Source organism: Amblyomma americanum, chromosome 6 (genome assembly GCF_052857255.1).
Source record: "Amblyomma americanum isolate KBUSLIRL-KWMA chromosome 6, ASM5285725v1, whole genome shotgun sequence".
Classification (NCBI taxonomy): Eukaryota; Metazoa; Arthropoda; class Arachnida; order Ixodida; family Ixodidae; genus Amblyomma; species Amblyomma americanum.
This window is the reverse complement of record NC_135502.1, coordinates 51,206,671-51,234,266: the sequence shown is the minus strand read 5'-3', so window position 1 is coordinate 51,234,266 and position 27,596 is coordinate 51,206,671. Positions and strand designations below refer to the sequence as shown.

Genomic DNA, 27,596 nt, shown 5'->3' with positions numbered 1-27,596 from the left:
GCCCGGGCACATGCCGCCGCTACACGTTCTAGCGCGCTTGAAATATGGAGTAAAACCCGTAGCCAAAGAAAAGGCATCGTTTGGGGAAATTGTTAAAGCGGCGCAGATTCCATCCCATTTAAAAACTGCCGGGACAAGCTTCTGAGCAGCAGACCTCCGAGGTGCCCGAAACGCTTCCACGATGGAATTTTTCTTATGGACAATGTGCAGTTGCCAGATATACCTTCCCAATCATTGTGCCAAACAGATGGGTCGAGGGGCTCTTGCAGGTATATTGGGCAAACAAATACTGTCTGGTCACAATTTCCTGCACCTACCTTGTTAATTTCCAATAACAAAGCCCTGGCTAAATGAGTTAAGCATAAAATTCACTGCAAGCGAAGGCGTTCGTGACCTGAGAGACTTTTGTATGCAGGAATTTATTTTCATACAGGATTACAAAAGAGAAAACATTGGTCTCAATGTTCCCAATGCACAGAAACTTTGAAAAATTTGCAGATCCCAAACTTCCAAGCACTGGAGAAGCCCAAACTTTTGGGTGTTGAAATCTCCAACTGCGGTCAAGAAATTTGGTCCGTGATCCATTCCGTAGTCAAATCCATACAGAGCTACCGGTATTTTGCACTAACTCAAAGGGAAAAAATACCTCAACCTTCAAGCACCCTATATGCCCAACAACAACAGCTGAGCCATTTAAAACTTTGCACCTGGAATATTATAAAAACATCAAGGCATTCGCAGGAACTGTTCAGAACAGCGTTGAAATGCAGTGGACTATGACACATGAGGTGTGTGTTTTATAAAGGAGGAACAGTTTTTTAAAAAATAGAAAAAAGCTTGACTAGTAGAAAGTGCTAATAGTACAGAGTAATGTCATACAAAAAAAGGGGGGGCACGTATGAAACGGGCTTTTAAGAGCAGAGCCGGGGGCTGCATTAAAATGACCTAAGAAACTACAATAGGCAACAGCGGATTTTAAATCCTTGCCCATGTATGCCATCTGTACAGGTAAAACTAATAAATAGGCCCCCGAAGAACTCTAGTAAGAAAAAAATCACGGTATCGCAGCACTTTGTGGACTACAGGGCTGAGATTGCCCATGTGAAATAAAAATGCTTGTTCGAGCAGGAAAAAAAATGTACACGAGAGGTGCTGGAGTGACAACCTCCACAAGAGCAAAGGGGGAAAAAAAAAAGAAGAAAAGACTAGCAAATGAAGGACACACAATCAAGCAACGACAGACAAGTATCCACCCTGCTTGCACAGATCCTTCCCTCAAATTCTTTCCTTAGTACTCAGTACTAATGGGCAACAAACACTAAAGGGCGAAAAAGAGCTGAGAGAAACAAAAAGGAAGCACAGCAGCACAGGATGGACATGAGGGACACTTGCCCCCTGTTTTTGCACAAAACAGAACTTAAAAGCACTCTTATTTTAGTTAACAAAGAAGGAAAACAACCTAACAGCCACTCACAACAACCGGCGCACAAAGCAAAGAAAACAACGACACTCTTCCCCTCTCCCATCCTCAGTGGAGAAGAGGGAAGGGCAACAAAGGTGACAACAATGGAGTGTTAGGTTAACACACAAAAGAGGAGGAGGGGAGGACGGAAACAGAACCGGAGGGGAAAGGCTCTCAAAGGCTGCGAGAAAAGGCTGCTCTTGCTTCCTGCAAGACTGGGGTTGAGTCGGGGGGTGGGGGTGGTGGAGATGGGGGAGAGAGTAGAAGCTCAGCGTGTGTTGGCCTTGTTGCGCATGAGGGGCTTGTGGTTGCGCATCCCGTCAACGTTGTGTTGCCAACTCCAGCAGGTGCGGCAGAAGTAGCGGAAGCAGACTATGTCGCGGCAGAAGACTGGTCCTGGCTGCTTGTGGCACGAGGAGCACATGGCGTCCTCCAGGTAAGGGTCCACTTGCACCTGCACGCAGCACCAGCATGGAATTAGCCGTAATACTTGCAAGTGTCGAAGAGCTGTCGATAAACGAGACCCCAGCACAGACAGGATACGACGCAGCGGTTAACTGCTAATATGCAGCTAATAGATGCTACAGGAAAGGTTCAAACATCCTCTAGATCAAATGGTGGATACTTCGAACTGCTGACACTGCCAAAGACTAATAATGCAGGAAGAGTGAATTGCATAAATCAAACTTTGCAACAACCTATGTCTGCGACTGATGTAGTCATGCTAAAAATGTACTACACTCCCCATCTCAGCAGTTCCTTGCAGCACTACTAAACTTGTCACAAGTGCACATGCAACGTTCGGACGCTGCAGAATGTAGTGCCAGTATAAAAAAAGCATATGGGTATATGGACATATGGGATGTGTCAAATGCTATTTCATATCGAGCCCTAACGTACGCTCGTGTTACGTACGCTACTTCCACAGCTCTGCATGTGCGACTCTTGCCTACGTAAGATCGTTTCCAAAATGGCGCTGCCCTTCGAAGCAGGACCCTTTGCCTCAGGCTGAATGCGTCGTCGTTACTGCCACTTTCAGTACATCCCTTGGCTGTGAATGGGGCACTGTGCTTTCGCTTTGTCTCATCTCGCCTATAACAAAACACAAATTTACTTCAGTTTTTATTTACAGAGACAATTCAGCTGCTTAATTCCTAAGAGGAGCCTCAGTCTAGTGACAAAAATGGTACCCGTTCTAACAGCTAGATGGTGCCACTAGGCTGAGCTTATTGTTGAGTGTCCGTCTGCATAAGCTGAACTGCAACTACGAATGTGATGAATGGCATAACATCCTGCAAAAGGCTTGCGTTTAGCGTATATAAGTGTGCATATGCTTATGGTACATAGGCCATATCTATATATGCCATGAGAAGACATGCACATGAAAAGTCACGAAGGAACGCATTTAATGTGCTCCCCTGATTGGCCAAGGAGGTTTCTACCTTCCATAGTGCTGCAAGTACGGTATCTCACGAGATGGGAGTATAGGGTATGACACTAATCAGCAGCCCAGAGACTATCAACTGTGGAAGATTGTAGTTCCCAGAGCTTGAATAGGAAGCAAGATAGTGTTCCTTCATGACGTGATAAGCTTCACCAGTTTAATTAGCTCCATCAGCTCCATTATTGATGTGTTAAGCTTCATTAGAGGCCAGGCTGCTAACTACAAACAATGTCTGTAGTTATTTTGAGTTGTGAGGCAGACTGTCAATTTTTAAAACCTTCAAGCTGCACAGCAACCTAGTCTTGACATTGTTCCATGAAACCACTGAGCAGTGCCCACATAAAGCGCCGCAGATGCTTGCCACTCTATCACCTATTGCTGCCTGCCTAAAAGCAAAATGCAATTTAGGGTTTCAGTCAAGGCCGACTGCTTGCACGCTACCGGGTATACCAAAGTGTTTCAGTGTTTTTTTTTAAGTAATTGTGTAAACTCAGGCCTCAATTCAAACCTTTAGGAACCATTTTATGTAGAAAATCCTTTGTTTTAGCTTTTACACTCACAGCCACTAATGCTTTGTTCTCATTTTTACAACTGCACATGGCTGATGTCCAAGAGGACCCTAGCACTGGTGTACTATCGCGATAGAAACGTGAACAGAGCAGAGCCTAAGTGCTCCACTATTCGAATTTCCCTTGATCGCAATTTTACCTGTGTGGTAAAAAAAAAAAAGATCCTAGAATGCATCACTGACGACTCTAGTGTCTTTGTGCTACCACAGAAGTAAAAGTGTGATGAAAAGAAATGCGAACAGTGGAGCGCCTAGGCTCTGCTCTGTTCGCATTTCTATCTCCCCTGCAAACCGATCACAAATCAAGCATTGCGTATACGCACTGCAAACTTTATAAAGGAGCAAGGAAAGGCATTTGCAAGTATGTACCATCACGATCAAAATATTACGGGACGAATGTTCTCGGAAAAGCGTTTAGTGCAGTTCTACCTTATTAAACAGTCGCACGATATTGTTACCAGCGGGTAGAGCATGCACATTCCCTCATACCTTGACACATTTCGTGCGACTGGATTATGAGACTGTGGCAAATAGAATTTTTTCCACACACTCTCGTCCCGTAAACTTTTGATCACGATAGTCCATCACTGTCTTTCTGGGAACAGTAGAAGCCACTTTTCACACCCAGCAGTGTGAAGGGTGGCATACAAAACTGAATTAGCGCCTTCATCTGCAGCACTGTGCAGCTGTCATTTCTGTTCTTTGGACTTGGCATGCCTGAAATCGTTTTTTGACAAGCTCATGCTGTTTTGCAGTAAGCACGAAAAAAAAAATATCTGGATTAAAACGCAAAAGAATGATGCACAGTCAAAAGGTGCAGACAAAAAAAAGTTATGCTGAGACCTTTTGGTAACAACAAATGGTTTACATGGGCTTCAATATATATTAGTCAAGTGCAAACTGCATCTTGTATATCACATGCCTCAGCAGTGTGGATTTCAGAGCGTTACGGCACAGAACAAAAAGGAGTTTTCATTACTGTTTATCATGTCATAAATGTACTGGCCAAAAGTGTGTTCTGGGCAAAATGCTACTCGCTTCTGCTTTCTGCTCTGATATATAATGCTCTCTGATGCATAAAGACGACAGTAGTGCACATACTTTCTTTGAGAACCGAGGAGTCTTGATCTCCACAAAGGACGCAGCCACAGCCTTCATAAAGCTCTTCTGGTTGTTGAAAGTCACCCGGCCGGACCCTGAGTTGTTTGGAAAAATGGCAATGAGAATGCGACATGTGAAGATTACACATAGAGCACGGAAGTGGAAAATTACTCTCGGGCTTATGGCTTCTGCACTGTTGAAGGTCTCGTCAAGTATGGGCACGTATGAGTTGAAAGCATGCTGTGCTGTCGAGTCTTAGTTGTTTATCTTCTCGCAGTTTAAATGTAATCATGCTGTCGAAAAGCCATAGCGAAGCAAAAACTGTGTGCTTTCAGTTTTCCTAACATCTGTGCACATCACGCACAGAAGTTTCGGTCTCTTTTTTTTTTTAAACGAAATTGAAGCTCCAGAACACTTGCGGTGAAGGAGACCAGAATGCTATTGACAAGAGAAGCAGCATTGTAACTGGCCAAATGAACTGCAACAACTTCCACCTATACAGTGACATGCAGCAGTCAAACGAAGGTGTTTCTGCAATCGTACCAAGGTTCAGGTCTATAAGTGTAGTACAGCAGACTTGTTAATTCGAACAGCTTGCACACAGAGGAAAACTTAAGCAATTATTGTTCACAAAAAAAATTGGACTTCAGCTCTTTCTGAGTATGTTGGCGTTTGTCCAGCAGCAAAGACACATATCCGATAAAATTGGATTACAAGATATTTCTGTCAGTCAATTCAAATTGTGATGTCCTTACCGAAAAGGACGGGTTGCTTGAATTGAACAACAGTGTACTAGTATGGCCTCTGGGAATCTCACCAAAAGTTCTATGTTGACGCATGCATTTTCCATGTGAAATCTGGTGAAATTGGCCGGTGAGGGAGACATCTGTGTCCTCTTTTTTGGTCTTTTCTAGCTTATAAAATCTTATCAGTGGCGGTGATTTCATTGTCATTGGAACACAGTGTCCTATTGATACAGCCGCATTTCCATTTGTCCTCAATGTCTCTCAACTAACGAGAGTACCTCGAGGGTTAAATATGCTTTCATTAATCTGAACTCTGCATGATTTGAATAACTAAATTTTAAATCCCCTCCGAGTTCAAAGTGAGATTCCACAGTAACTGCTACAGAGTCTGCATAATAAGGTGCTGTTGAAGCACAAATCCATATTGCCAAATTAACACCTCAAACCTAGCTAAGAACTAATCTGTGCAAGAGCCAGCTAGAAACAAGGCTGGATGCATCGAGGCAGGGAGCACTTGCGATCGGCATTTCAGGGCATACCTAATTAAAGAGAGGATCGCCAGAAACGAGTAAAAATTAGCATGTTCTTCCTATGGTGACAATGATGAGTAGAACTTTCATCTTTGGCAGGAATTTGTATTTTTAATTGGCATAGAAAGGCCAGAGCCGATGGTGGCACCGTGCTGCATTCAAACTTAGTCACTCTGCTTGCAATATGGCTACGTTACATGGAGTTGCACTGCATTTGATGAGCATGACCAAGTGCAATACAGAAGGGTAATTTTGTACAAAGAAACCTCAGGTGCCTGAATTTTAACTTAGAGGTGACATAAGCGGTCAGTCTTTCTGGTCAGTCTTTCAGGCATCGGCCATAGTAGAATATAGAGAGGAGGAAAGTAGTCTCGGCATGGTGGGGGAGAAGGCGATATGTGGAAAGGAGAGTGAATAGGTAGATTAGAGATTACAGCGACAGTGCAAGCAAGTGGCAAGGAGAGCAGCCACACCCCCATCAAGTGTGCGAGCTCCATAAAGAATGCACAGTGCACATAGGGAGCACAGTGCACATTGTGTACCTCTGTCAGCGGCAGTAGCGGCCAGTCTGGTCTATGTTGTGCCTTATTCTAATTTATGACTTCAGAGCGTGCTCTTACCGATGGGGTACTTGTACTTGTCCGTGTCAATGCCAGCATACAGGACTCCCCCAAAGAGTTCTTCCATCACATGGGCCAGGCCCTGCGCGTTGAGCATGCCGTGGAGAGCTCCCACAAACACCGTTTTTCCTGGGTCTAGCCGCTGCGACGGGGAGCGCACAAAATTGCTGTCACTCAGCACCCACGGGATCACTTGCACCTCCTTGCAGCGCATGCGCCGCGACGATATCTTGTAGTACCAGTTGCCCCCATTCAGGTAGTCCTGGTTGCAGGCGTGCAGCAGCATCTTGACCTGCTTCTCGTTCTCGAAGATGATGTATACATAACCAGCTTTGGGGGGAAACCCCTGGCTCCGCTCGCGGCTGGGCCACTGCACCTTGATGTTGCCAAAGGCCGCAAAGGCCTCTATGAGGCCAGGCTCCGAGATGTCCCAAGGCACTCCTCCCAGAAAGACCTTGCAGGAGAGGGATGAATTCTTGAGGGTGCGTGGTGGCAGGGTGCCGCTCCAGCAGCAGCTTGCCTCTGAGAAACCTGCGGGGTACAGGGAAGTGAGATGGGAAATGTAAGGGCATTGTCTAGGGAGAGGTGTGGGTTGACTGGCATGTAGCCAGGGGTCAAGGCCTCCCATGAATCAAGTGGCCCTGCAGATATTCAGAGAATGTCTCATTACATAGAGCTGACACACAAGAGTGCAGCAGGGTCCCCCCAATTGCATACCCTCTGATAATGCCTACAGTGATTTACACACACCCCACCAAGACTGCGAGACTAGTCCAGAATTATATTATGAGCAGTCTTCACATCAGCACCCATGCCACATCCACCATTGGAAAGCTGTCAACGTAGTCAACACTACCCATGGGCTGAGCTTGAAATTGATGGCAAAATTCCATCGACACAGTCGCGAGAAAATGGTAAAGCAATGCTTCAGCAACACCACCAATTCTTGCAGTCTGTCTAGAGCCTTGAATACTGGACAGAATCATCGAGGGAAGCAGAATTGTTTATATAGGCCACTGCAACAGATGTGGCTCTGGGCCTTCAGGTACCTTTCTGAACAATGGGAAGGGCTATCACTCAAGGGAGGCTTCCCGTGAATATAAACAGGTGCTGATCTACTAGCGTACATCACTTGCAGGGAGAGGAAGTAAACTTGTCGCTGGGCTAGATGGTGCATATATCCACTCACCAAGTTAACACAAAACGAGTAAGCTGTTTGTAGCAAATTTTCTCCTATCTTTCTTCCCTGTGCTCATCTCGTGTTGTGCAGACTTATCACTTCGGCTAGTACCTCCTCCAATCCGCTGGGTTGGTTTGGTGGCTTTAGCATTTGGGTGTTGAGCCAGAGGTTGCATGCTCTAATCCTATTTCAGTGGGAAATTACTCAAAAATGCCTATGTGCTGTATGACGTGCCCAAAAACCCGTGGTGGTAGAAATTAAAAAGCACTCAATTACAGCACCTCTTACAGCAGCTTTAGGATGAACACTACATATAACATTTTAATTGGGCCTGAGTGCATTCTTTTTAAACTTCTCGTATTCTTGATTGTTTGCAAAGCAGCTGCATCATAATCCGGTCTACGAAGGACAGATGCTATATTTCTGCCGACTGCCAGAAGTGTCTCTCTACAAACGTCCTTGAGCAAGTTTATTTCACCTCGTTATATGTTCTTTCCAGTGCACTTGTATGACGCCAGCTGCTGTAGTCAGTTTCACTTTGACCTCTCGTGTACTGCCCTCCATTTTTTGGATGCTGTTGCTAAGTGCCAAAGTGATGTTTGGGAAATTGAATTTATGTGCGCTGCCAGATTTCAGTTTCCTTAACTGAAATCCCAAACAGACAGACAATGCCACAGAAATTTTTAGCTTACAATTGTGACTGCTCTGCATTAGTAGCTAGATAGGTTTGGAGTGTCATTGGTAGTGAGTGTCTATTGGTAGCGAGGCGCTGCAAGTGGTCAAGTTGACGTGTTCCTTTAAGAACATGTCACACAGGAACACAGCTCTTAGGAATACAGGTAGTGGCTGTATCTTACCGGTACTCATCTACAGGAAGAAACAGAGGCTAACGAAAAAGGTTAAACTTAAGTTGAGGGCAATGCATCGAGCTATGGGAGGGAAAATGGTAGGTGCAACATTAAGAGACAGGAACAGGGCAGAGTGGGTCAGGGAACAAATGCTGGTTAATGACATCCCAGTCAAAATAAAGAAGAAATAGGCATGGACAGGGCATGTAATGCGAAGGCTAGGTAAGCGATGGTCATTATGAGTAACTGACTGGGTTCCAAGAGAAGACAGGCATAGCAGGGGGCGGCAGAAAGTTAGTTGGGCAGATAAGATTAAAAAGTGTGCAGGGATAAGCTGCCACAGGGCAGTATTGACTGGAGAGATATGGGAGAGGTGTTTGTCCTGCAGTAGGACAAGGCAGGCTGTTGATTATGATGATTATTATATAATCATACAACTTTAACCAAGACAAAAAAAGAGGTGCTATAGTATAGGATTCCAAGTTTACTGCTTTTCAGTATGCCTGTTAGCAACTGATACTGCATTAAGGCAAAGTAAAAGGCAAGTCTTATCATGAATGAGGTGGGCTTATTAAGAGCACTAGTGAAATAGCTTGAAAATTCTGTTTGCCAGTGCAACAAGCCTGGCCTCGATGAGCTTTATGTGCCCACTAATCCCCATGTCACACTAATGTTTAATACAGTTTGAAACAAACGAGGTTTGGTACACGAGGAGTTTTCATTTACCTCCTTCTGGTGCTACACTGTAAAAATACATCCACAGATAATAGCGATCGTAATCTGATAAAAACAAGAGTACAAATGTGTTCTTGCAAAGCGCTTTAAACATATGCAATGCAATTTCAAACACTCAGCACTTCTCTGCTATACCAATTTAAAATCAATAATTCCATTTCACATCACAACTGCAGCAGTGTCTCATTGATGTGAAGTCAGAAATCAAAATTTGATAAATGCAAACCAATGAATTGACAAATCAGTGCAGCGGCCGCAAATTGGTGCGAAATTGGCATTTACGAGGCGAAGGCCTCTTAAATTTGCGGAGCAATCTTGAATATGTCGAGTAACGAGCAAGAGTGACAACTATACCTAAGTGTTTGGTAAATGAAAATCTGACACGACCAACTGGCACGACAGTGCTACTGCGCTACCGTCTGGAAACTGGAAACTGATAGCCTGCAATATATGTAGCTTTGAGTTCATTAAATTCATTCGATGGCTGATGTCATTTGAAGCTAATGGCAGTAAATATTCCCGCATAGGTATTAATGACATTACATGCCAATGAATTTGGTTCTAACAATTAAATCGTCCACTGCGAAAGGAGCATAAAAAAGCTGCTCACCAAGACCCTAAAATGCACTTAGCATGGTCGCAGTATGACTGGACTTGGAAGCTAGTGTCTGCATTTGGGAAAATGACAGTGAAGGCCCCAGTTCATTATTTCTAGTGGTGCAACAAGCCAGAAGGGTTTTTCGCTAGTGTCAGAAGGATAACTTGGCAAACTTCACGCTGACTGGCACATCAAGAGTCTCTTGGAAACAATTTTGCAGTCCTGGCACTGCTTCACACTTCATTTGCTTTTGCACATGGTTCTATTCCAGAGTGTCGAAACTGCGCACTCGTCTTGCACTGCTCATGTATAGGAGCTGAGGCTCCATTGCTACTGAGTCGCATTGCGAAAGAGGCTGCAAAGGCCCTGACCATTTTGGAGCAGTTTTCCTTTGGTTTGCTTTATGGGGTTTAACGTCCCAAAGAGACTCTGGCCATGAGGGACACTGTAGTGGAGGGCTCCGGATAATTTCGACCACCTGGGGTTCTTTAACGTGCACGAACCTCGCACAGTACATAGGCTTCTAACATTTCGCTTCCATCGATCGAACCTGAGTCTTCCGGATCAGCAGCCGAGCACCATAACCACAGAATCACCGTGGCGGCTAGTAGGGCAGGTAGTGACAGCTGATCTGGATCATGAGAGGGAAATAACTAGAAGGATGAGAATGGGGTGGAGGGCATATGGCTGGTTTTCTCGGATCATGAATAGTAGGTTACCAATATCCATCAAGAGAAAAGTGTACAACAGCTGTATCTTACCGGTACTCACCTACGGGGCAGAAACATGGAGGCTAACGAAAAGGGTTCAGCTTAAGTTAAGGACAGCACAGCGAGCGCCATGGAAAGGAAAATGATATGCGTATCGTTAAGAGACCGGAAGCGGGCAGAATGGGTGAGGGAACAAACGTATGTTAATGACATCCTAGTCGAAATCAAGAGGAAGAAATGGACTTGGGCAGGGCATGTACTGCGAAGGCAAGATAACCGCTGGTCCTTAAGTGTAACGGAGTGGATTCCAAGAGAAGGCAAGCGTAGCAGGAGGCAGCAGAAGGTTAGGTGGACGCATGAGATTACGAAGTTTGCAGGCATAGGGTGGGCACAGCTGGCAAAGGACAGGGTTAATTGGAGAGACATGGGAGAGGCCTTTGCCCTGCAGTGGGTGTAGTCAGTCTGATGATGATACACACCGTTTTTATCTCAACAGCAGACTACTATTGCTCAACCGAGTATTTCACCTGCGATGAGAGTGGTTTTCGGCCGTTTAGTAGGTGTCATTTGATTATTCAGTCTTCAGGTAATTAGGTCCTTTTATTAGGAATTTTCTTCCCAGTTACTTGAAGTCTAAATCAGCTGCTGTGTGAATGCGACAATTACAACACAGTAAATGCCTTTATTTTGAAAGAAAAAGGCCATTATGCACCACTTTAGGAGGGAGAAATACTCTCAAACACATGCGCAGCACGACACCCCACTGTTGCCAACCTCCCCTGGGCTATTAATCCGGCATGTGGAGCAGTATCCGGCTGCTTAGCCATCGGTTAAGTGAATGTTCTGTATAGCAAAAGCTGCAATGTTGCACGCAACATCAATCTCCTTTAAACACCCAGTGCTTTTTTTTTTTTTTTTTGCTGGCCGCGACAGTAGCCAACGAAAATATAAAAACGCTGCCATTATGCACTTGCACCATGTTATGCAGAGGTCTGTGCATTCACTACGTCTATTCCTTCACCACTTTCCTGCCAGCCCCGAGTTACATCAGCAGTGGACGTCGTTGGTGAACAGAGAACGCATGCACCAACAACAAGCTTTATTCATTTACCGTGTTTGCACGATTCTAACGCGCACCTTTTTTTCTGAAAACAAGTGCCCAAAAATACATGTGCGTTACAATCGTGCCCAAAACTCAAAACCGAAACAGAGCAGCTCAAAGTTTGGCCAGCCACATTGCCATCGTCATCATCAAGCCCTCGAGCATCTTTGTTTTGTGTCGTTCCGTTGGCATGCTCAGACAAGGTGGTGTGCGTTCATCCACCCTGTTAGCCCTAACCCTGTCAGCGTGGAAAGGAAACGACATTTCCATCATGAAGCATCGTTCAAGCACGAGGCAATCGTCATGGCTGAAGCCGAAAGGAATCTGAACAGTGTCTCGTGCGTTACGTGTCCCGGAGACATGCGTTCGCGATTGGCGAAAGCAAAGGGACCGCATTTTTCAGTGCAAAGCATCACGGAAAGGCTTCAATGGCCCACAGCATGGTCGATTTCCAGAACTTGAAGATCCTCTTAGAGAATATACCAAGGAGCTCCGAAGCAACCAGCTGCCCGTGTCCTCAGATATAATCAAGGCGAAGGCTCTCCAACATACCGAGGGATCGGTTCAAAGACAGCAGGAGTTGGATTCAAAAATTTTTCAAGGGGAAGGGTGCTCGCTTAAGCGGAGAACGAGCATCTGCCAAAAATTCCAGACGCGTACGAACAGAAGTTGATCGTGTTCCAGCGGTTCATGATCAACCTTCGTCTCTCGCCTAACTACCCGCTTAGGCAGATCGGAAACGCCGACCAAACCCCAATTTTCTTCGATATGCTGTCAAACTATACGGTTGAGTCAAGGGGCGCCAAGCAGGTGCGTATGCTCATGTCAGGCAATGAAAAAAACAGGGTGACGGCGATGCTGTGCTGCACGGGAGACGGACTCAAACTGAGTCTGTATTTAATTTTCAAGAGAAAAACTGTGCCAGTGGACACTGCGTTTCCCAGTAGCGTCGTTGTCCGCATGCAACCTAAAGGTTAGATGGACACTGACCTCATGATCGACTGGACTGATTCGGTCTGGCGGAAGAGGCCTGGAGCCAGCCTTGGCGTGTGCGTTCTACTGGTTCGACTCCTTCAGGTGCCACATCACCGACCGCATCAAGGAGAAACTTGCGGCCTGCCACACAGATCTGGTGGTTATCCCTAGAGGGATGACATTGCAAATCCAGCTGCTCGATGTGTGCTTAAATAAGCTCATAAAGCACCGCGTACGTGCAGCATACAACGAGTGGCTCGCTGAGCAGGTCCTCACGCCAACAGGCCGTTCCAAGAGAGCGACACTCGGGGACATAACCACATGGGCTCACGGTGCTTGGAAGGTCCTCCCGCAGGCGATGGTTGTGCGGGCATTTAAAAAGTGTGGCATTTCGAACGCCTAGGATGGCACTGAGGACGACTTGCTGTGGTCTGTGGACAGTGAGAAAGAGCTCTCGTCAGACTGCGACGTCTAGTAGCCTACAATGTCTACATCTCGTGGTGCTTGTGTGTGTGTGCAGATTTATGTGCCATAAAATGTTTATGCAATTCTGAGGTGTCTGAGTTATTTTATGTGCGCGATAGAATCTGCGCCAAGTATTTTTTTTTTTCGGTTTGGTTTCCGGTCCTTCTACTGCGCATTACAATCGAGGGCGCGTTAGAATCGTGCAACCACGGCATTTATTTAAAAATACTACAGCCCCATGCAGGGGCTATAGCAGAAGTGGGCTACATAAAATATTACAATACACAATTTCATGCACCAAGAGCACATGGCAACAACAAAATATAAACAATACCTTGGCATGTCGCAACGACTCAATTGCAGACACGAAATCTGAAAGCGAAGATTGAATGTTGCCATGTAAAGAATTCCAACTCTCCACAGTATGTGGAAAGAAGCTGAGCTCGTCCTGTTTGCTTCTACCCTGTGTCTTGTCCCGTGCTCAGTTTTATGTTTTGTAATCATGTCATACCAACTAGCCCCTCATCGCTCACTCTTGGAATGTATTTTAAAGCGTTAGTGTGTGCAAAAAAAGGTTGGATATTAAGATTGTGATGGTTCCTAGTTGCAGATGGCTTTGAAAACGAGATATGGTTACCATCTGAAAGGCAGCAAGCAGAATGCGCCATAGGGTGAAGCTTTTAAAAATAAGTTTTCCGGCGGGATGAGAGCGGACACAAATTTTGCACTTTTCCACTGTGCAGACTCAGTTTTATTACTTTCACGGTGCTTATGTGGATTCCAGACATTTTCACGGTGCTTATGTGGATTCCAGACATTTGAAGCATATTCAAGAATAGGATGGATTGAAGTTTTGTACATGAGCAATTTGGTGTCTTTAAGGAGCTACCCATACAGTTTGCTTCAAGTAACCTATTTTAGTGCTTTAGCTGTGACGTAATAGATGTATTTTGACCAGGGCATATCGGAAAAACGATGCCAAGATATTTGTATTCCTGTACCATCTGCAGTGTAGTCGAAATAAGAAGGTGATCGGTGGTTCATGAAAACTTTTGCTGTATTTGAGCTCCATCTCCCATATCTTCCGCCAATCGCAGAACATGCGAAAAGACTCATTCAGAAGAAGCTGGTCATCAGCAGTGGCAATTGTGTAGTACAAGATGCAGTCATCGGTGTATAAACTGGTCTTAGAGGCTACAGCGTCAGGCAAATCATTAATGTAGAGTAAAAACAGCAAAGGGCCAAGGACAGAGCCTAAGGAACTCCTGGGGAACAAACATAAGCTTATGTATATGTTTATTGCACTTTGTGAAAGCAGACAGAAACAGACTGCCTATGCTTAATCTTGGGCATGGAACGAAGCACAGCGCCTGACCTACCAACTACCCTGTACATAATTTTAGGAGACTGTTTTTGGGTGGCTTGGGCAAAGCTGTTTTAATTCAAAAGCATACGATGCAGGGATTTCACAAATTTAGCCACAACTTTGTTCTGTTGCCTCACATTTACAAACAACAGGAACGTGTAGGCATCGCCGCCTGAAAAAAAGGAGTATGAAAATACTAATTGCATTTGCACAGAAGGCAAAAACTGCATGCACAGGAAGGTAAACTATGCCATGCATCATAATGAATCGTTCGACTGGAAGCGTACTGAATGCACTATAAACAGGTCCACTCTATGGGAAGATGCATAGCTGTGCCAGGCATACAACAAATGTTAAGGCTTGATCAATGGCCCTCCCCAAATGAGACAAATTCTTAACACAGGTGCAGTGATTAGGACTCTTGGTAAGCTGTAGTAGTGTTGCATAACGTTCGTGTAATTGCACCTATCAGTCCGTGTAATTGCATATTTTTCCGTATTTGTGGACCAGTGAGTACTGGTGGGAGTGAAGTAGGCGAGAATGCGTATTACTTTCAGTGAATTGGCTTGTATCGCTTGTAGTATGAACAGCCCTACTTGAGCGGCAGGAGGGACTGAATTTCAGTTTCATTATGCGTATCGCTGCAAACAAACATCGCTATGATCAGACGTGGATACATTTCGTTACGTAGCTCGCTGTTGTCTCCTGAATGTTCAGTTTGCGAACAGAGTGACTGTCGTAAGCTCTGCAGTCTAAACTGTTGCACTCACCATGGCCCAGCAGGCAATGAGAGCGTGTTGCTCCCCGAAACCATAGATATTCTATCGCTCACAGCAATTTTGAGTTTAAACACATTTTGCTTTCGTTTTTCCATCATGCAACACCGTGCCACATTTACCTTACAGGCAACTGGTGACAAGAACTACACACATGAACTGTGAGCATGGCACTTACCAAAGCTGATTGTTCGCTCCGTCAAAACACTGTTGCCTGCTCCCGTTTGGTTGTTGCAGGCACTCGTGGCATAGCACACGCGAGGATGAACAAGAGGCAAACCACCAAGCGCAATTTCTAGGTTTGGCAGGAATAAAATGAGCGGATGGCGCTTTCAGACATCACACGCTTGCAGCCCACGGGCTGCAGATTATCAGCCCATGGTGGAGTCTGCAGTAGGCGGCGCTCTGGTGGAGCAAACATGGCGGCACCCACCTATCGAAACTAAAATAGTGTTTATAAAAATTGTTTGTCCGAGGCTAAGTATTACATGAAATAACGTCTTGCTGGGCAAATTGGTAACTGTACATCTTTTTGGTTACAGGTGCGAAAACAGACAACACAAGGTAAAGACGGGACGTAGGCGCTCTGTCCCATCTTTACCTTGTGTTGTGTCTGTTTTCACGCCTGTAACCAAAAAGATATTACATGAAAGTTTGCATACATACTGATCTTTAGGGCCAGTATGCTTTAGCACTACTAGTCCTCACTGACAGTTCTGAGACTTCTGGCTGCATATCGTAAAGCAGACTGAAGCGACTTGAGGTGAACTGAGCAGCGTGACAGGAGCATTTGTCCCTCTGATAGGGGTCTAGAAAGTTGAGGCCCAGCCCTCTGTAGTGCATTAAACAGACTTACTAGCAGCAGATCTGTGCAGCTTGGCCGCCTTTTCAATGTTGTCCGAGTCTCCTGTGCTCGCAGTAGGGCTGACACCAGGCGACCAGCGCTGGTCCATGAAGAATGAAAATGGATTGCTGGGCAGGTCAAACTCAGATCGCATGCCCGCACCGTTTGGCTGGACGAGGCTCCTAGTGCCACCAGGGCTGGATGCGGTCAGTGCCAGGGAATTCTGCAGTGGAGAGAAGACATGACAAGCTGATCCATATTGCCTTTGAAGCTCAGTATGTCCCGCAGCCAGCAGTTGTGCTCAAATTTATGTGAACAGACGAGGCTACATCCAGAAATTCTGCCTGACAACATATGCCGCTGAAGAATTTAACCGACGCTCTAAATCTGTGCTGAATCACAGGGATGTCTTAATATAAAGCTTAGAATTCAGCTGTATCCTGTGCAACTGCATTTTACAACTAAAGGCTAATAGAGGTAGGTGTGTGCGTGCGTGTGTGTGTGTGTGCGCGCTTGCGTGCGTGTGTGTGTGTGTTATTGGAATTTTTGGTTACCTTCATTAGTGACATCCATAGAGGTGTTGCTACAGTAGCATCAGTGCTCACTGAAACAGCACATGTAAAGCCTGCAAAAATGCTATCTTTAAAATTAAATAGCTCCAGACCTAATGTTGAACTTTCACTGAGCATAAATGCATTTACTTTTGCCCTGCACATTTTAATTTTTCAATAGCAGTCAGACTACATAACCGTACTTTTACCAACAAATGGCCACAGTTTCTCAAAGCAGAGCAGCTGGAACACATTTATTCGATGCCTCGACTGGGGACTGGTCCCTAGTCGAGATGTCGAATAAATGCAACTTCCTTCACTGCAATGTTTTGGAGTGATAGCGCTACTCTATGCACAAACCCTGCTCAACACCATGTCTCCTGTCGGCTATCTGACCTTCAGCATGTGCCTAGATAGAAAGAACTCGAAAATCACATTCATGACTGGGAGTGGAACCCGTGGCGACACGTAACAATCAGCTTCACAGGATGCTGTGAGAGACCACTAGGCTATCGCCACAGCTGCACATGCCTCGTGTTGAACTGTACAAAAGTCTCGCACTGTGCATTGAAGAGCGTCGTCTTCATAAAACTTCAATCTGCTCCGTCTAGCAGCACTGCCAGCCTATCGTCGTCTTCTAGGTAGCACACATCCATGCTTTTGCACCGATTTGAATATAGTAAATATTCTCTGCAGTTTCCAAAATTCCGAAATTTGGCACAGCCCACCCCCGAAATTTGACCTTTGCAGGTTTGGACCATAATCGATGACCAACCATAACTGTGTATGCCAGACACGATGGTGGCCTCCAAATTTGGCCCGTGCCATTGCCAAAATGCCATCGCTCGACCTTTAGGTATAACCATGGTTAAACACTACAACAAACTTTTTTCTTTGGTGGTATACACATTATGCATGGCTGTAGTCTGCCAAGCTACTCACCATGAGATCAGACAGGGTGCTCATTTCTGTGCCACAGCTGGCACCACTAGAGTCGGAGTCTGGGGACAGGCTCCTGGAATCTCGGAAGGGGTCACAGCCAAAGGCTAGGGATCGCTCCACAGAAGGACTCCCCTGGTAACTGCAGAGAGCAGAAAGAGTGCCAGCACAACACTCGTAAGCCCATGAGGATCCTTTAAAGCAATGCTTTTTAATGGCAGCCTGAATCAAACAGGGACCGACATACTCTTACGACTGCCAACTACATTCGTACTGCCTTTTGTCATAGCTTTTAAGCTGCATGTACAGAACTGCACATGCTATTCCAAGCAACAGTATTACTATGTCACAAAGCTGCACCTTACCTAATGGTGATATGTAGCTAGGTGCTTATCATATGCACCGTCTAAATGCATGGGCATTTTCGAATTCTGCAATCAGTGTGCACCTTCCACGACTATGATACAAATGCCCAACAGGAAGAGAACATGTCGGTCACTAAGCCATCATGGTAGGCAATTTCAAATCACGGTGCCTCAGAACTACGCCACCGGCTCCGATGGAACTCCACTCAGGGTGGAGAGATCTGGCACCTTGCACACTGTATAGAGGTAGTTCGTGGATACCAACCCAAAATAACTGATGCCTGAAAATGATTCCTTCCACAGTACTGCACGGGCATGACGCTGCCTTTGTTCACAAACAGTGAGTAGATCTGGTGTTTGTCCAGTGCACTCGCGAGAAATCCTCTTAAGGTGGAGCAGACTCCAAATGATGGGGTAATTATTTTCTAGCACCCACCTGAACGCAGCTAACATCTAGTTGTGTAGGTCTTGGACCAAGGTGAATTCTTAAACTTCTAAGTTTCCAAGATAGTTTTCCTTTGTACCCGTGCAGTTGTGCAGAGGTGATATAGACGTTACCTCCCTTAACTTATATGATGACACTGGCATCGGCAGACTAATCCTAGTAGTTGCTCTTTATTGTAGCCTGTGGGCCTGCAGCTGCCACTTCACTGTCCCATGTATGAGCCTATGACAGGCTGGTGAGGCTACATTGCATGCATGAAATATGTTTCCATTCTGTTGTGGTTTATTAAAGTTTAGCATTTTACATCAAGAAAGCAAGGAACAGCGATGTAAATCTGATACCGTTCCACTGTTGCAGGATCTGTACCCTGTTTTCAGGCAGTCTCAACAAGTGGACAACAAAGCTACCGTATCTACTTGCATAACTTGTGCACATTTTTTTCCTAAAATTAAGCATTCAAAAAGGGGGGTGTGCAAATTACGCGCAAATTTTGCGAACACGTGCTAAAAAACTACAAAGTTCACAACGCGCAATGTATATACAATATATTGCCCCATGTGTAAGATGACCCCGCAATTCGCGCCCCTTAGCGGCCAAAAGAAAGATGACTTCACAACCCCACTCTGTACCCATGGTACATAGTTCCCCACGTGATGGCATGATGCGTGCCCAGCTCAAAGCAATTAACATGAATACAGTCGCAAAGCAAACCCAGCAGTCAGAGGCAAATTGAAATACAATGAGATATGGCACCCTCGCATGTGGCCCCAGCTCACTAGCAACAAACAGAACAGCCAACGTTTCAGTAGTTTTGGATTCTGGCGCGACGCAATCTCCGGAGGTTACCGGAAGTTTGCTCTCGCAGCCGCTCGTACGGGAAAGTGACAGTTTTGGCGCGAAAAAGGCGGATAAACTGCGCACAATTGACTTTCTTTACCAGAAACAATTTTCAAATGGATAACTCAGTTCTGTTAACACCACTACCCTCTTTTGCAATCGCTCGCGGTGTCACGGCAGTGCTCGTCTTCCGAAGCCTGCCCTGTGCACACCCGCGTGCATGCTGGTGTGTTTGCGCAGCAGGCAGCTCAGAATATGAGATTAAGTTTCGAAGTGTTTTTTTATAAATCCGGGCATTAAATTAGGGGTGTGCAATACACGAGTAAATACGATATCTCTTGTCACAAAAACCTACAAAGAACTTGTATAACTGGATAGCAAGAAAGATTTCAAGATTGTGCTCAAAAACGATCACATGTATAAAGCTTCAAAACTTGTGAATCCAACTCAGCTGCTTGTCCTTTGAATGGGTTTTCAGTTCAGCAGTGTTAATTTTGCTACATTTGAACCTTGAGGAACTACATTAGATGTCTTGAAATCTGGCTTTATTGTGGCATGTTAAAGTTTGCTCCAGAAAATGGAACCTAGAAAATGACCTTGTTCTTTTTATTTCATTCAAAAACATCTCATTGTTGCATTTTAACCCTTTCGGGCCTTGATTTTTTTATATGTGTCTCAGTATTTTTTTGCTCTGTTTTTACGATGTCTAAGTCTCCATAACCACGTAGTAAATATTTATGAAGCTCATGGTGCAAGTGCTAATTGATTTACACGTATTGTGTCAAAATAGGACATCAGGGCTCAGTGTGCGTAAAATGCGAAAGGGACCACTTTGGTTACAGCAGTTCACAACAAAGAAGTGAACGAAAAAATTATCTATTTTGCAGTGTGGAGAACTCTGAAGAAGCTTTTTTTTTTACTTTGTAAGGGATAGTCTGATCTTGCAGTTGCCACACAAGGCACTCTCTCCTGTTTACCTTGTGTTTTGTATCATTTCTCCTCGCTCTTGTCACTGACAGGAGTGTGTTCCAGCTAATAGTATGTCACGTCAACAACACACATGTTCAAAACTTGCATAGCCTTCCTGCAAAACGACTGTGGACAACATGAAGCCTTTCCCCAAATCCAACGCCCTCTTCTATAGAGCTTCATAAAACGCTTCAGTAAACCTCAGCACAGAGCCAGCACATCTAAGTTCTCGGCTGGTGCAAGGCACAATGCATCTAGCTTGCGCCTGTTTTCAAACCAGCTGTTTACCATAGAACAAATGTGGCGCCTGCATCGTGACCAAATGCTGCTCTGTAGAGGTGACAAGAAATTTCTTGGTGACAAGAAACTTCTTCTGATCTATAGGCTTATGTGGCGAGGAATCTCTCTGCTGGGGAGAAAGCCGAAGTTGTTTATGAGCGCACCGAATACGCATTCAAGAAATAGTAGCCAAACAGGCTGCATGGCTCCCAATGTTCAGGGTGCACCACACGTGCTGCATGAGTGGCGGTGCGCGAGTTGCAGTCTGAACGCCCCCGTCTCTTCCTGCAGCTCACTGCTGATGCTCATAGGAGAGGGAGTGGCAGAAAAGAAATAAAAATTCCAGGTCAGGTGTCCATTTATTTTCGTTGTTCCTTTGCTCCGGTTTCTGTTTGCGAACACCCTCGTAGTTTCCAGGCGTGATCTCAACGTTCACCTTCTACGATAGTGATAGTTTCCATTTTCCAGTTCATCAAAAAGCTAATGTTCATATGTCGTCTATTTGCCTTGAGGAATATCCATGTCAGCATTCCAACAAGCTCATCAGTATGGGTGCATCCTTGAAAAGACTAGCAGAACTTCGAGCGACTGGCCACCGCTGGCAACCATTTGAGCCCTGGTGGTGTCAAAATCACATGTCAAAAACTTGTTTCAGCACTGCCTTGACGCATTCAATAATATCTATGATGCGGATATGAGCTTGGATAGGAGTTTCGCAAAACATTTAAATCTGAGAGGAAAATAAGGAACTGTTATTGAGATATAAATCTACAAATTTGCCATACCTTGGCTTTTTCACCCCATGCCTGCCATGCTGCTGCCTCTTAGACCACACAGCTGAATCAAAACACGTGAACAACGATGCTGATAGCAACAGGGATCCCGGAGGAACTATACTATTAAAAATTAATAGTAGTCTCATCTGTTACCGAGGCGCAAGCTTAATATTTGTGTTGTGTCAATTGATGCCACCAGGGCTAAAAGGGTTAACCAAATTTGTTTTTTACTCAATCAATGCAAAATAAGGATCACACCCAGCACACATGTGGGCAGCGACATTAAATGCAGGATTACTGTGGATCTCACTGAAAGCACCGATGGAACACGAGTATATGGTATAGTATATGGGGTTTAACATACCAAAGCTGCACATTGCCTCCGAGAGACATAACTGTTGGCTGCAGATTAATTTAGAGCTCGAGGGAAATGTGGCCAAATCAAGACTGGGCTTTTTTTGTTTAGACTTTCAGCGCATTTGGCAGCATGTCAAAAAAACAATACAAAAAGAAAATGCAGAAATTACAATCAATGTAGCACAACTCTCAGATAAAGAAATGGTGGAATATTTTACAGGGACTTTGGGCGATCCTCTGCAGAGAAAATGAGTTTTGTAAATGCAGGCTCCATATCATTTGCAAGACCTGACCAAACACTTAGAATTTCTAATTCTGCAGTCTTAGGCAAGCTGTTTCACACGCGTAAGAATGGCTTATCCGGTTGGTGACAATGTGTTGTATCTGGAGAGCAGGGGCAGATATAGGTTTATTTAGAGAACATGGGGCTGCTGCCCATTGCCTATTCACAGTGTGGCTAAGCACATTACAAAAAGGAAAAAAAAAACATTACACGAATGTATACAGATATGCTGTACTCCCATTAAATTCATTATGCCTAATTTCAAAAAATTCTACGGAAGCATTAGCTGAGTATACCAAGGAGAAGTAAAAAAATGTGGCAAGGGTGTGCACTCGGAGGGGGGAGGGGGCAGTGACATTACCAAATGGGTAATGTGGCTTAGTCTTGTGAGTGGGTTATGAGATGTCCTTTCATGCAGGCAACCACGAGATTTTAGGAAACAAGGAAGCTCTAAAACAGATGATTCAAAGTACCAGTCACTGCAGAATCCTTTACTCGTTACATCTTGATGTGCCATAGACCAGTGCTGCATGGCAATGTGGGACCAGTTTCTGAACACATTTTCCCAACTCTGCATTCCACTGTAGCAAAGCGGTGCTACTGGTCCACATACCTGTATGGTGTGTAAGGAGATGCAGAGCGGATGGCCCGAGGTCCTGAGCCTACAGGCGCATTTTGTAGCGTTCCCTGCCTCAGCAGTCTGTTCAGAGAGGCTTCGGAGAAGCGCATGTCACCAGAGTATAGGGAGCCGAGACCGCTGCCGTTCTGGTAGGTCGCCAAGTAGGCTGGGTTAGAGAGTAGGCTAGACAGGTTTCCCGTGCCACCTTGCAGGACACTGTTCCTGAGGCCACAGTTGCTGTACCCTGCATGGACACATGCGATGCAATGGGTTGGGCCTGTGCGGCCAACCAGAAGGAAGGGCCAACGCATTAAGGGGTCGTTCCTTGATCGACACGGTTTGGCACAGGGTTAAAGCTGCAGTCATGCAAGTGCTGAAGCATCAAACTATTCCGTTTTTGTGGTAATCACTTCACTGTGTTATGGCACGACAGCTTTTTCCCAACATGCTTTTTGAGAAATGTTTTAAGTCTTTGCGATTGTACGGCATAAGTCAGAATAGCCACATTGTTTTGCAAGCTACTATAATTTGTTTGCTGGCTTTCAAATGTTTATTGCCATACAATATTCTAAATCCAGTAAAAGTATGTCTTAAACCATTGCTCTATTCACACATGGGAGGCAAACACATGCGTGCTGAATAGTGACATTCGTAGCCTTTAACACTGGAACTCCTTTCATTTGAGTTTTCCTCTATCTGGTTACAGTTCACTCCTGTTAATAAACGAGTGATGGGAGTGGAATTTATTGTCAGTCTGTATGACTGAACGCAGTTTAAACATATGTGGGACACGAACAGAAATTCATCATCAGCAGCAGCCTGATTACGGCCACTGCAGGACAGAGGCCTCCCCTATCTCTCTCCAATCAGCCTTGTCCTGTGCCAGCTGCGGCCAGCCTATCCCTGCAAACTTCTAAATGTCATCCGCCCACCTAACTATCTGCTGCCCCCTGCTGAGCTTGCCTTTTTGAACAGAAAGTAGGACAAGCTTAAAGCTCGAAGCGGTTTTTGAGCTAAAAGACTGATGAATTATGACAACTAATTGATACTACATGCTGAACAATCTAACTAAGCACCCAAGAAGGCATGCATGAGTGCTGTTCACATTTGTCTTGCAAGGCCTCCATTTGGCGAAACAAGCAAGAGTACGAGATTTCGAAAGGTGCATCAATGGTGCAGTGGGACTTATAAGGCTGAAATGGCTGCAATGAGGAGCAGACACTTTTGCTTGCAGTAGTTGTGACTTACCATTAAAATTGAGGCAGTCCTCAGCAATGTTATCTGAAACAAGACAAAATCCCAATTTCTGTGATGCACTAAAATGATAAGCACATAACTCGAGGCCATCAACCACTGACGATTTACTCAAACTCAGCATGTGCAACTGTCACCCGTGAGTTACCTTCAGGAAGGTCATGGTATGAAGGCAGCAATTTGCATGTTTAAGCAAAAAAAAAAAGCTGCAGGGCATCCTAAAGCACCGTGAAGCCTTTACTTAATATGCCGAGAATGTGTGGCAAAAGGAACAGGAACACAAAGTCTATGCTACCTGGAGACAAATAACACTCACCAAATAGTCTGCTGAGGGGTCGGCGATCCACCATTGAACAGTCATTGGTGTTGTCAAGTGTACCATTAAAATTCGGCAGCACTCTGTTATAATTGTGATCATTTAAGGACTCCATGAGTGCAAGCTCATCATCCAAAAAGTTGCTGGAAGACTGATGAAGCTGGAAAGAAAAATCAGTTACGGTACCTTCAGCTACAGGTGCTACAACTACAGCAGTCGCACAGGAAGTGCTCAGGGAACAACTGTCAAAATGCACAGTGTACAAGCTTTAGTGCACAGATACCAGTGACGCCAGGTCGGCTTGAAAGTATGTGTATTTAAGTTTGAAGTAGAGGGAAGAATGAACATGCAAACGAAACTACAAAAAAGGTGATGACAAGAGGTTGCGCAAAGGTACTGCACACGGCGATTAACAGCTGTTAGTGCAGTGTAAGCAAGAACGATAATTGTAAGGGTTCAAGCGCGTAATGCACAGGGAGCAGTTTCAAGGTAAAATGGACCAGCGAAGATTTCTGCGGCCAGCACGTGGCTGCGGCGCATCGTGTGGCGAGAAAGTACGCAACGGAGGGTGCAGTAAAAACACAGCGTTGCCCTATGTGCAGAGAGAGAGAAAAAAAAGAACTGCACACGATGGTAAACAAAAAAAAAAACGAAAAAACCCGATAGGGTGTGACAAGGGGCAACCGAACGCGGACCTTGTATCGAGCAGGCATTAATTACCAGCGATAGCGAAGAGTGCTGGAAAAATCCTTTCAAATATTAAAGAAAATAAAAGGCGATCGGAAAAGGAGTCTGCGCTATCGCTGCGACCGAAACCAGTCGCGTAACATGCGTTGTGCGCACTCGCCTCGCGTTGAACGGAAAAATTACGGGCAGTCGACAACGGGTGCTTTTGCGTTTCGAGAATGGAACACCGCCGAGAATGGAACATCGCCCGGCCGAGCTAGGGCGAACGCCTGCGCATCGCGCGACAAAACGCCGGCTGCTGCTCATTTTTGCTGCGCCACGAAATTAAAGTGCACGAACGCTTTAAAGCGCAGGAACCGAAACGGTGCTGAGCACGCCGACGAGTGCGAGAAAAAAAGATAAGTGGTCCAAGGTTTCGATGCGTAGCGCAGCAGCCGTGGAAGGAAGGAAAGAGAAAACACTCGCTCCGCAGTTCACCTTTGCCAGAGAGAACATTGCGTCGCGTCTGCTGCCTCCCCGTCCGTAGTACCACATGTAGCCGTGGGGCCTCGCCGCTTCAGGAACCGAGACGACCGGAGGGAAGGGGAAAAAAAAAAATCCCGAGCTGCTGCTTGAGCGTCGCAGGCTCGAACAGCTGGCCGGCCGAATAATCGAACGTGCCCACGAGCTCGCGCCGCCGGTGCACCACGGGCCGAGAAGAAACGCCACGCTTCTTCGTCGCCCAAGGGCACTAACCCTCAAGAAAAATGCCAGCGGGGAAGCGGTACGCGTCCGCGAAAAACGCGAAGAGCACCCACCTGCCCGCAGAAACGTGTTGGTCGGAGCGCAGGGCCCGCAGTCGTGATGGAATCGTACTGCATGCTGCTAGTGCTGCGGTGGCCGGTGCGCTACGAGGGGGTGAACGCCGACTTTCGAATCGGCACACGCCTGCCTCTCGCACTGCTAACGCCAAAATGCGTCCCTGTCGAGAACGGTGCTCGCTTTTTTTTTTCTTTTTTCCTTCGGGGGGTGGAAAGAGGAGGGGTGGCCATGCCCGTCGCGTGCAACCATTCCTCGGTTGCGGCGGTGTTTCGCATGCACGCGCTGACAGAGCGAGAGCTGCACGGGGCGTGCGGGGAAACGTGGTGCGAGAAGAGAAGATGGAATACTTCACCATTAAAACTGTTCTTCACGCTAACACGTGGCAGGACGGGAGTCAAATTGCGGTCTCTCCAGGCGAAACAACGCCGCTGAAGTGTGTGCGCCGCGTCGGCGGGCCGGCACCGGTTAAAATCAGCGCTTGGGCGGCTCGCAAATTGGTCAAATCCCTCGGTTCCGAAGCCGGGCAGAGAAATGAGACGTGCGACGAGTGTAAGCGGAGAGGGGGAGGTTATCGAACCACGTGCTTCGGCGGCATAAACACTACGGTGGGGGATCTGCCGCTTCCGGTTCCGCCGGCGGTTTCGGCCGCTCCGCAGGCTTTCGCAGGCGCGTCGTCTGCTACACCGTCGACGCCCCGCCGCCCGCACGCTCCGCTAAGCTTACCGAGAGCATGGTATGGGGACCCGGGTGGCACTTTGCCGCACTAGTTACGGGTTCGGTCCGCGCGCACCTCGCCGAAAGTGGTGCATGTGGCGAATGCCTGCCGTAACGCTGCTCGCCGTTGACACCCGAAGCGCACTAGCATCGCGCGCCACGCCGACCAACGCTTATGTGGAGGCGAAAACGGCGTGGCGCTCCCGTCCGCAAATGGTCGGTGCCGCGTGGAGCCGATTCCGTTCTGCTTCTTTGTGTTGTTGCTGATGTCGTTGTTTAAGCATTAAATGGCCAGAGTGCGGCCCGAGTTGAGGGTCTCGGGCGAGTGTGATACGCTAACGAATAAAAAAAAAGGAAATAATACACGAAACTTGAGTAAAAAAATAAATGGGAGGGAGGGTGGCGCACTGCGGTGGTGAAGTTCCTCGTCGCAGCCGACGAGCGAAGTAAATCTGGCACGGCTTGTGGCTCTCCATGCTGAATTCGATAATCGAACGTATCAGAAGCGCGCACTCCTTTTCAAGCTCCGCGAAGCAGGACCCCACCCCTGATCTATGTTTTCTTTTTTTTTCTCAATGCCAGGCCTTATTTTTTTTAGTAGAAAGGTTGAGGGGGGAGTGTGATTTTCGCGGAAGAACATTGTCTTTCTGTCGCTGGAAAGGCACTCGCCGTGTGCCGATCACTTACTCTAATTTAAACTCGAGAACCGCTTTCTGCGGCTCTTCAGTAGGTGTGCTCTAGAAATCGTGAGCTAGCCACAGAGGCGTGGAAGCTGCCACATTGCTCTGGTTGCTTCTGCTGCCGCATAGCTTGAAGGGGGGGGGGGGGGGGGGGCAGTCAGAAAGACTAAGGACAGAAAGAAAGATATGCGCACAGCGAGGACTGGACTATGAACCGTGTTTTATTGAAGAAAATGCGTCGCCTAGCAAGGCTAACGCGGCATGCCCAGCACAGCCAGCATCATGCAATCATCGCACAATGATATAGGGAAGATACACAGCAAATCTATCGCCAGTGATCCACATAGCCACACGGCTAACGCGGGGAACTGCTGTGCTCTAAGAATACATATATGCATTTTAGCCGCCCCTTTTGTGTCCACTGACGTGATGGAAAAACATTCAAAGAGCGCGGCAACCGATTTCGTTGTGCGTGCAGGTGCATTTTAGGTGCAATATCGCGAGCGATAGATAAGTTAGCCTTTGCTGCGATACGTGCGACAGTCGATATCGTACAGCTGTTCAGGCACAGCGCGAACGCGCTGTGAAGCAAATGGCGGGGAGATAGCTATACGCCGCCCTTTACTGTACTGCACTGGAGTAATCCAAGGTCTA

General features: G+C 46.2%; 1 protein-coding gene across 3 annotated transcripts; it reads right to left on the bottom strand.

The window, feature by feature from the left end:
- Positions 1-395: 395 nt before the first annotated feature.
- orb (polyadenylation element binding protein orb) lies at positions 396-26,103 on the bottom strand. Of its 3 annotated transcripts, none has more exons than XM_077669422.1 (9): positions 25,901-26,103; positions 24,061-24,220; positions 23,739-23,771; positions 22,485-22,734; positions 17,564-17,702; positions 16,083-16,293; positions 6,472-7,002; positions 4,576-4,670; positions 396-1,916 (listed from the first exon to the last, which is right to left on the bottom strand). In XM_077669422.1, the coding sequence occupies exons 1-9, from the start codon at positions 25,901-25,903 to the stop codon at positions 1,731-1,733; spliced, it is 1,608 nt and encodes a 535-aa protein (XP_077525548.1). In that variant the 5' UTR covers positions 25,904-26,103; the 3' UTR covers positions 396-1,730. The 3 variants fall into 3 exon arrangements, with proteins under 3 accessions (XP_077525548.1, XP_077525546.1, XP_077525547.1); XM_077669420.1 differs by lacking the exon at positions 25,901-26,103 and adding an exon at positions 25,545-25,814; XM_077669421.1 differs by lacking the exon at positions 25,901-26,103 and adding an exon at positions 25,225-25,638.
- Positions 26,104-27,596: the final 1,493 nt, after the last annotated feature.

Bases quoted from the DNA above. Each gene is read 5' to 3' on its own strand.
- orb (XM_077669420.1), bottom strand. From the start codon at position 25,607: ATGCAGTACGATTCCATCACGACTGCGGGCCCTGCGCTCCGACCAACA. The intron at 24,221-25,544 runs GTGGGTGCTCTT...TTTTCTTTCCAG, and splicing joins CAACACGTTTCTGCGGGCAG to CTTCATCAGTCTTCCAGCAA. The intron at 17,703-22,484 runs GTATGTGGACCA...TGCTCTCTGCAG, and splicing joins TCTCCTTACACACCATACAG to TTACCAGGGGAGTCCTTCTG.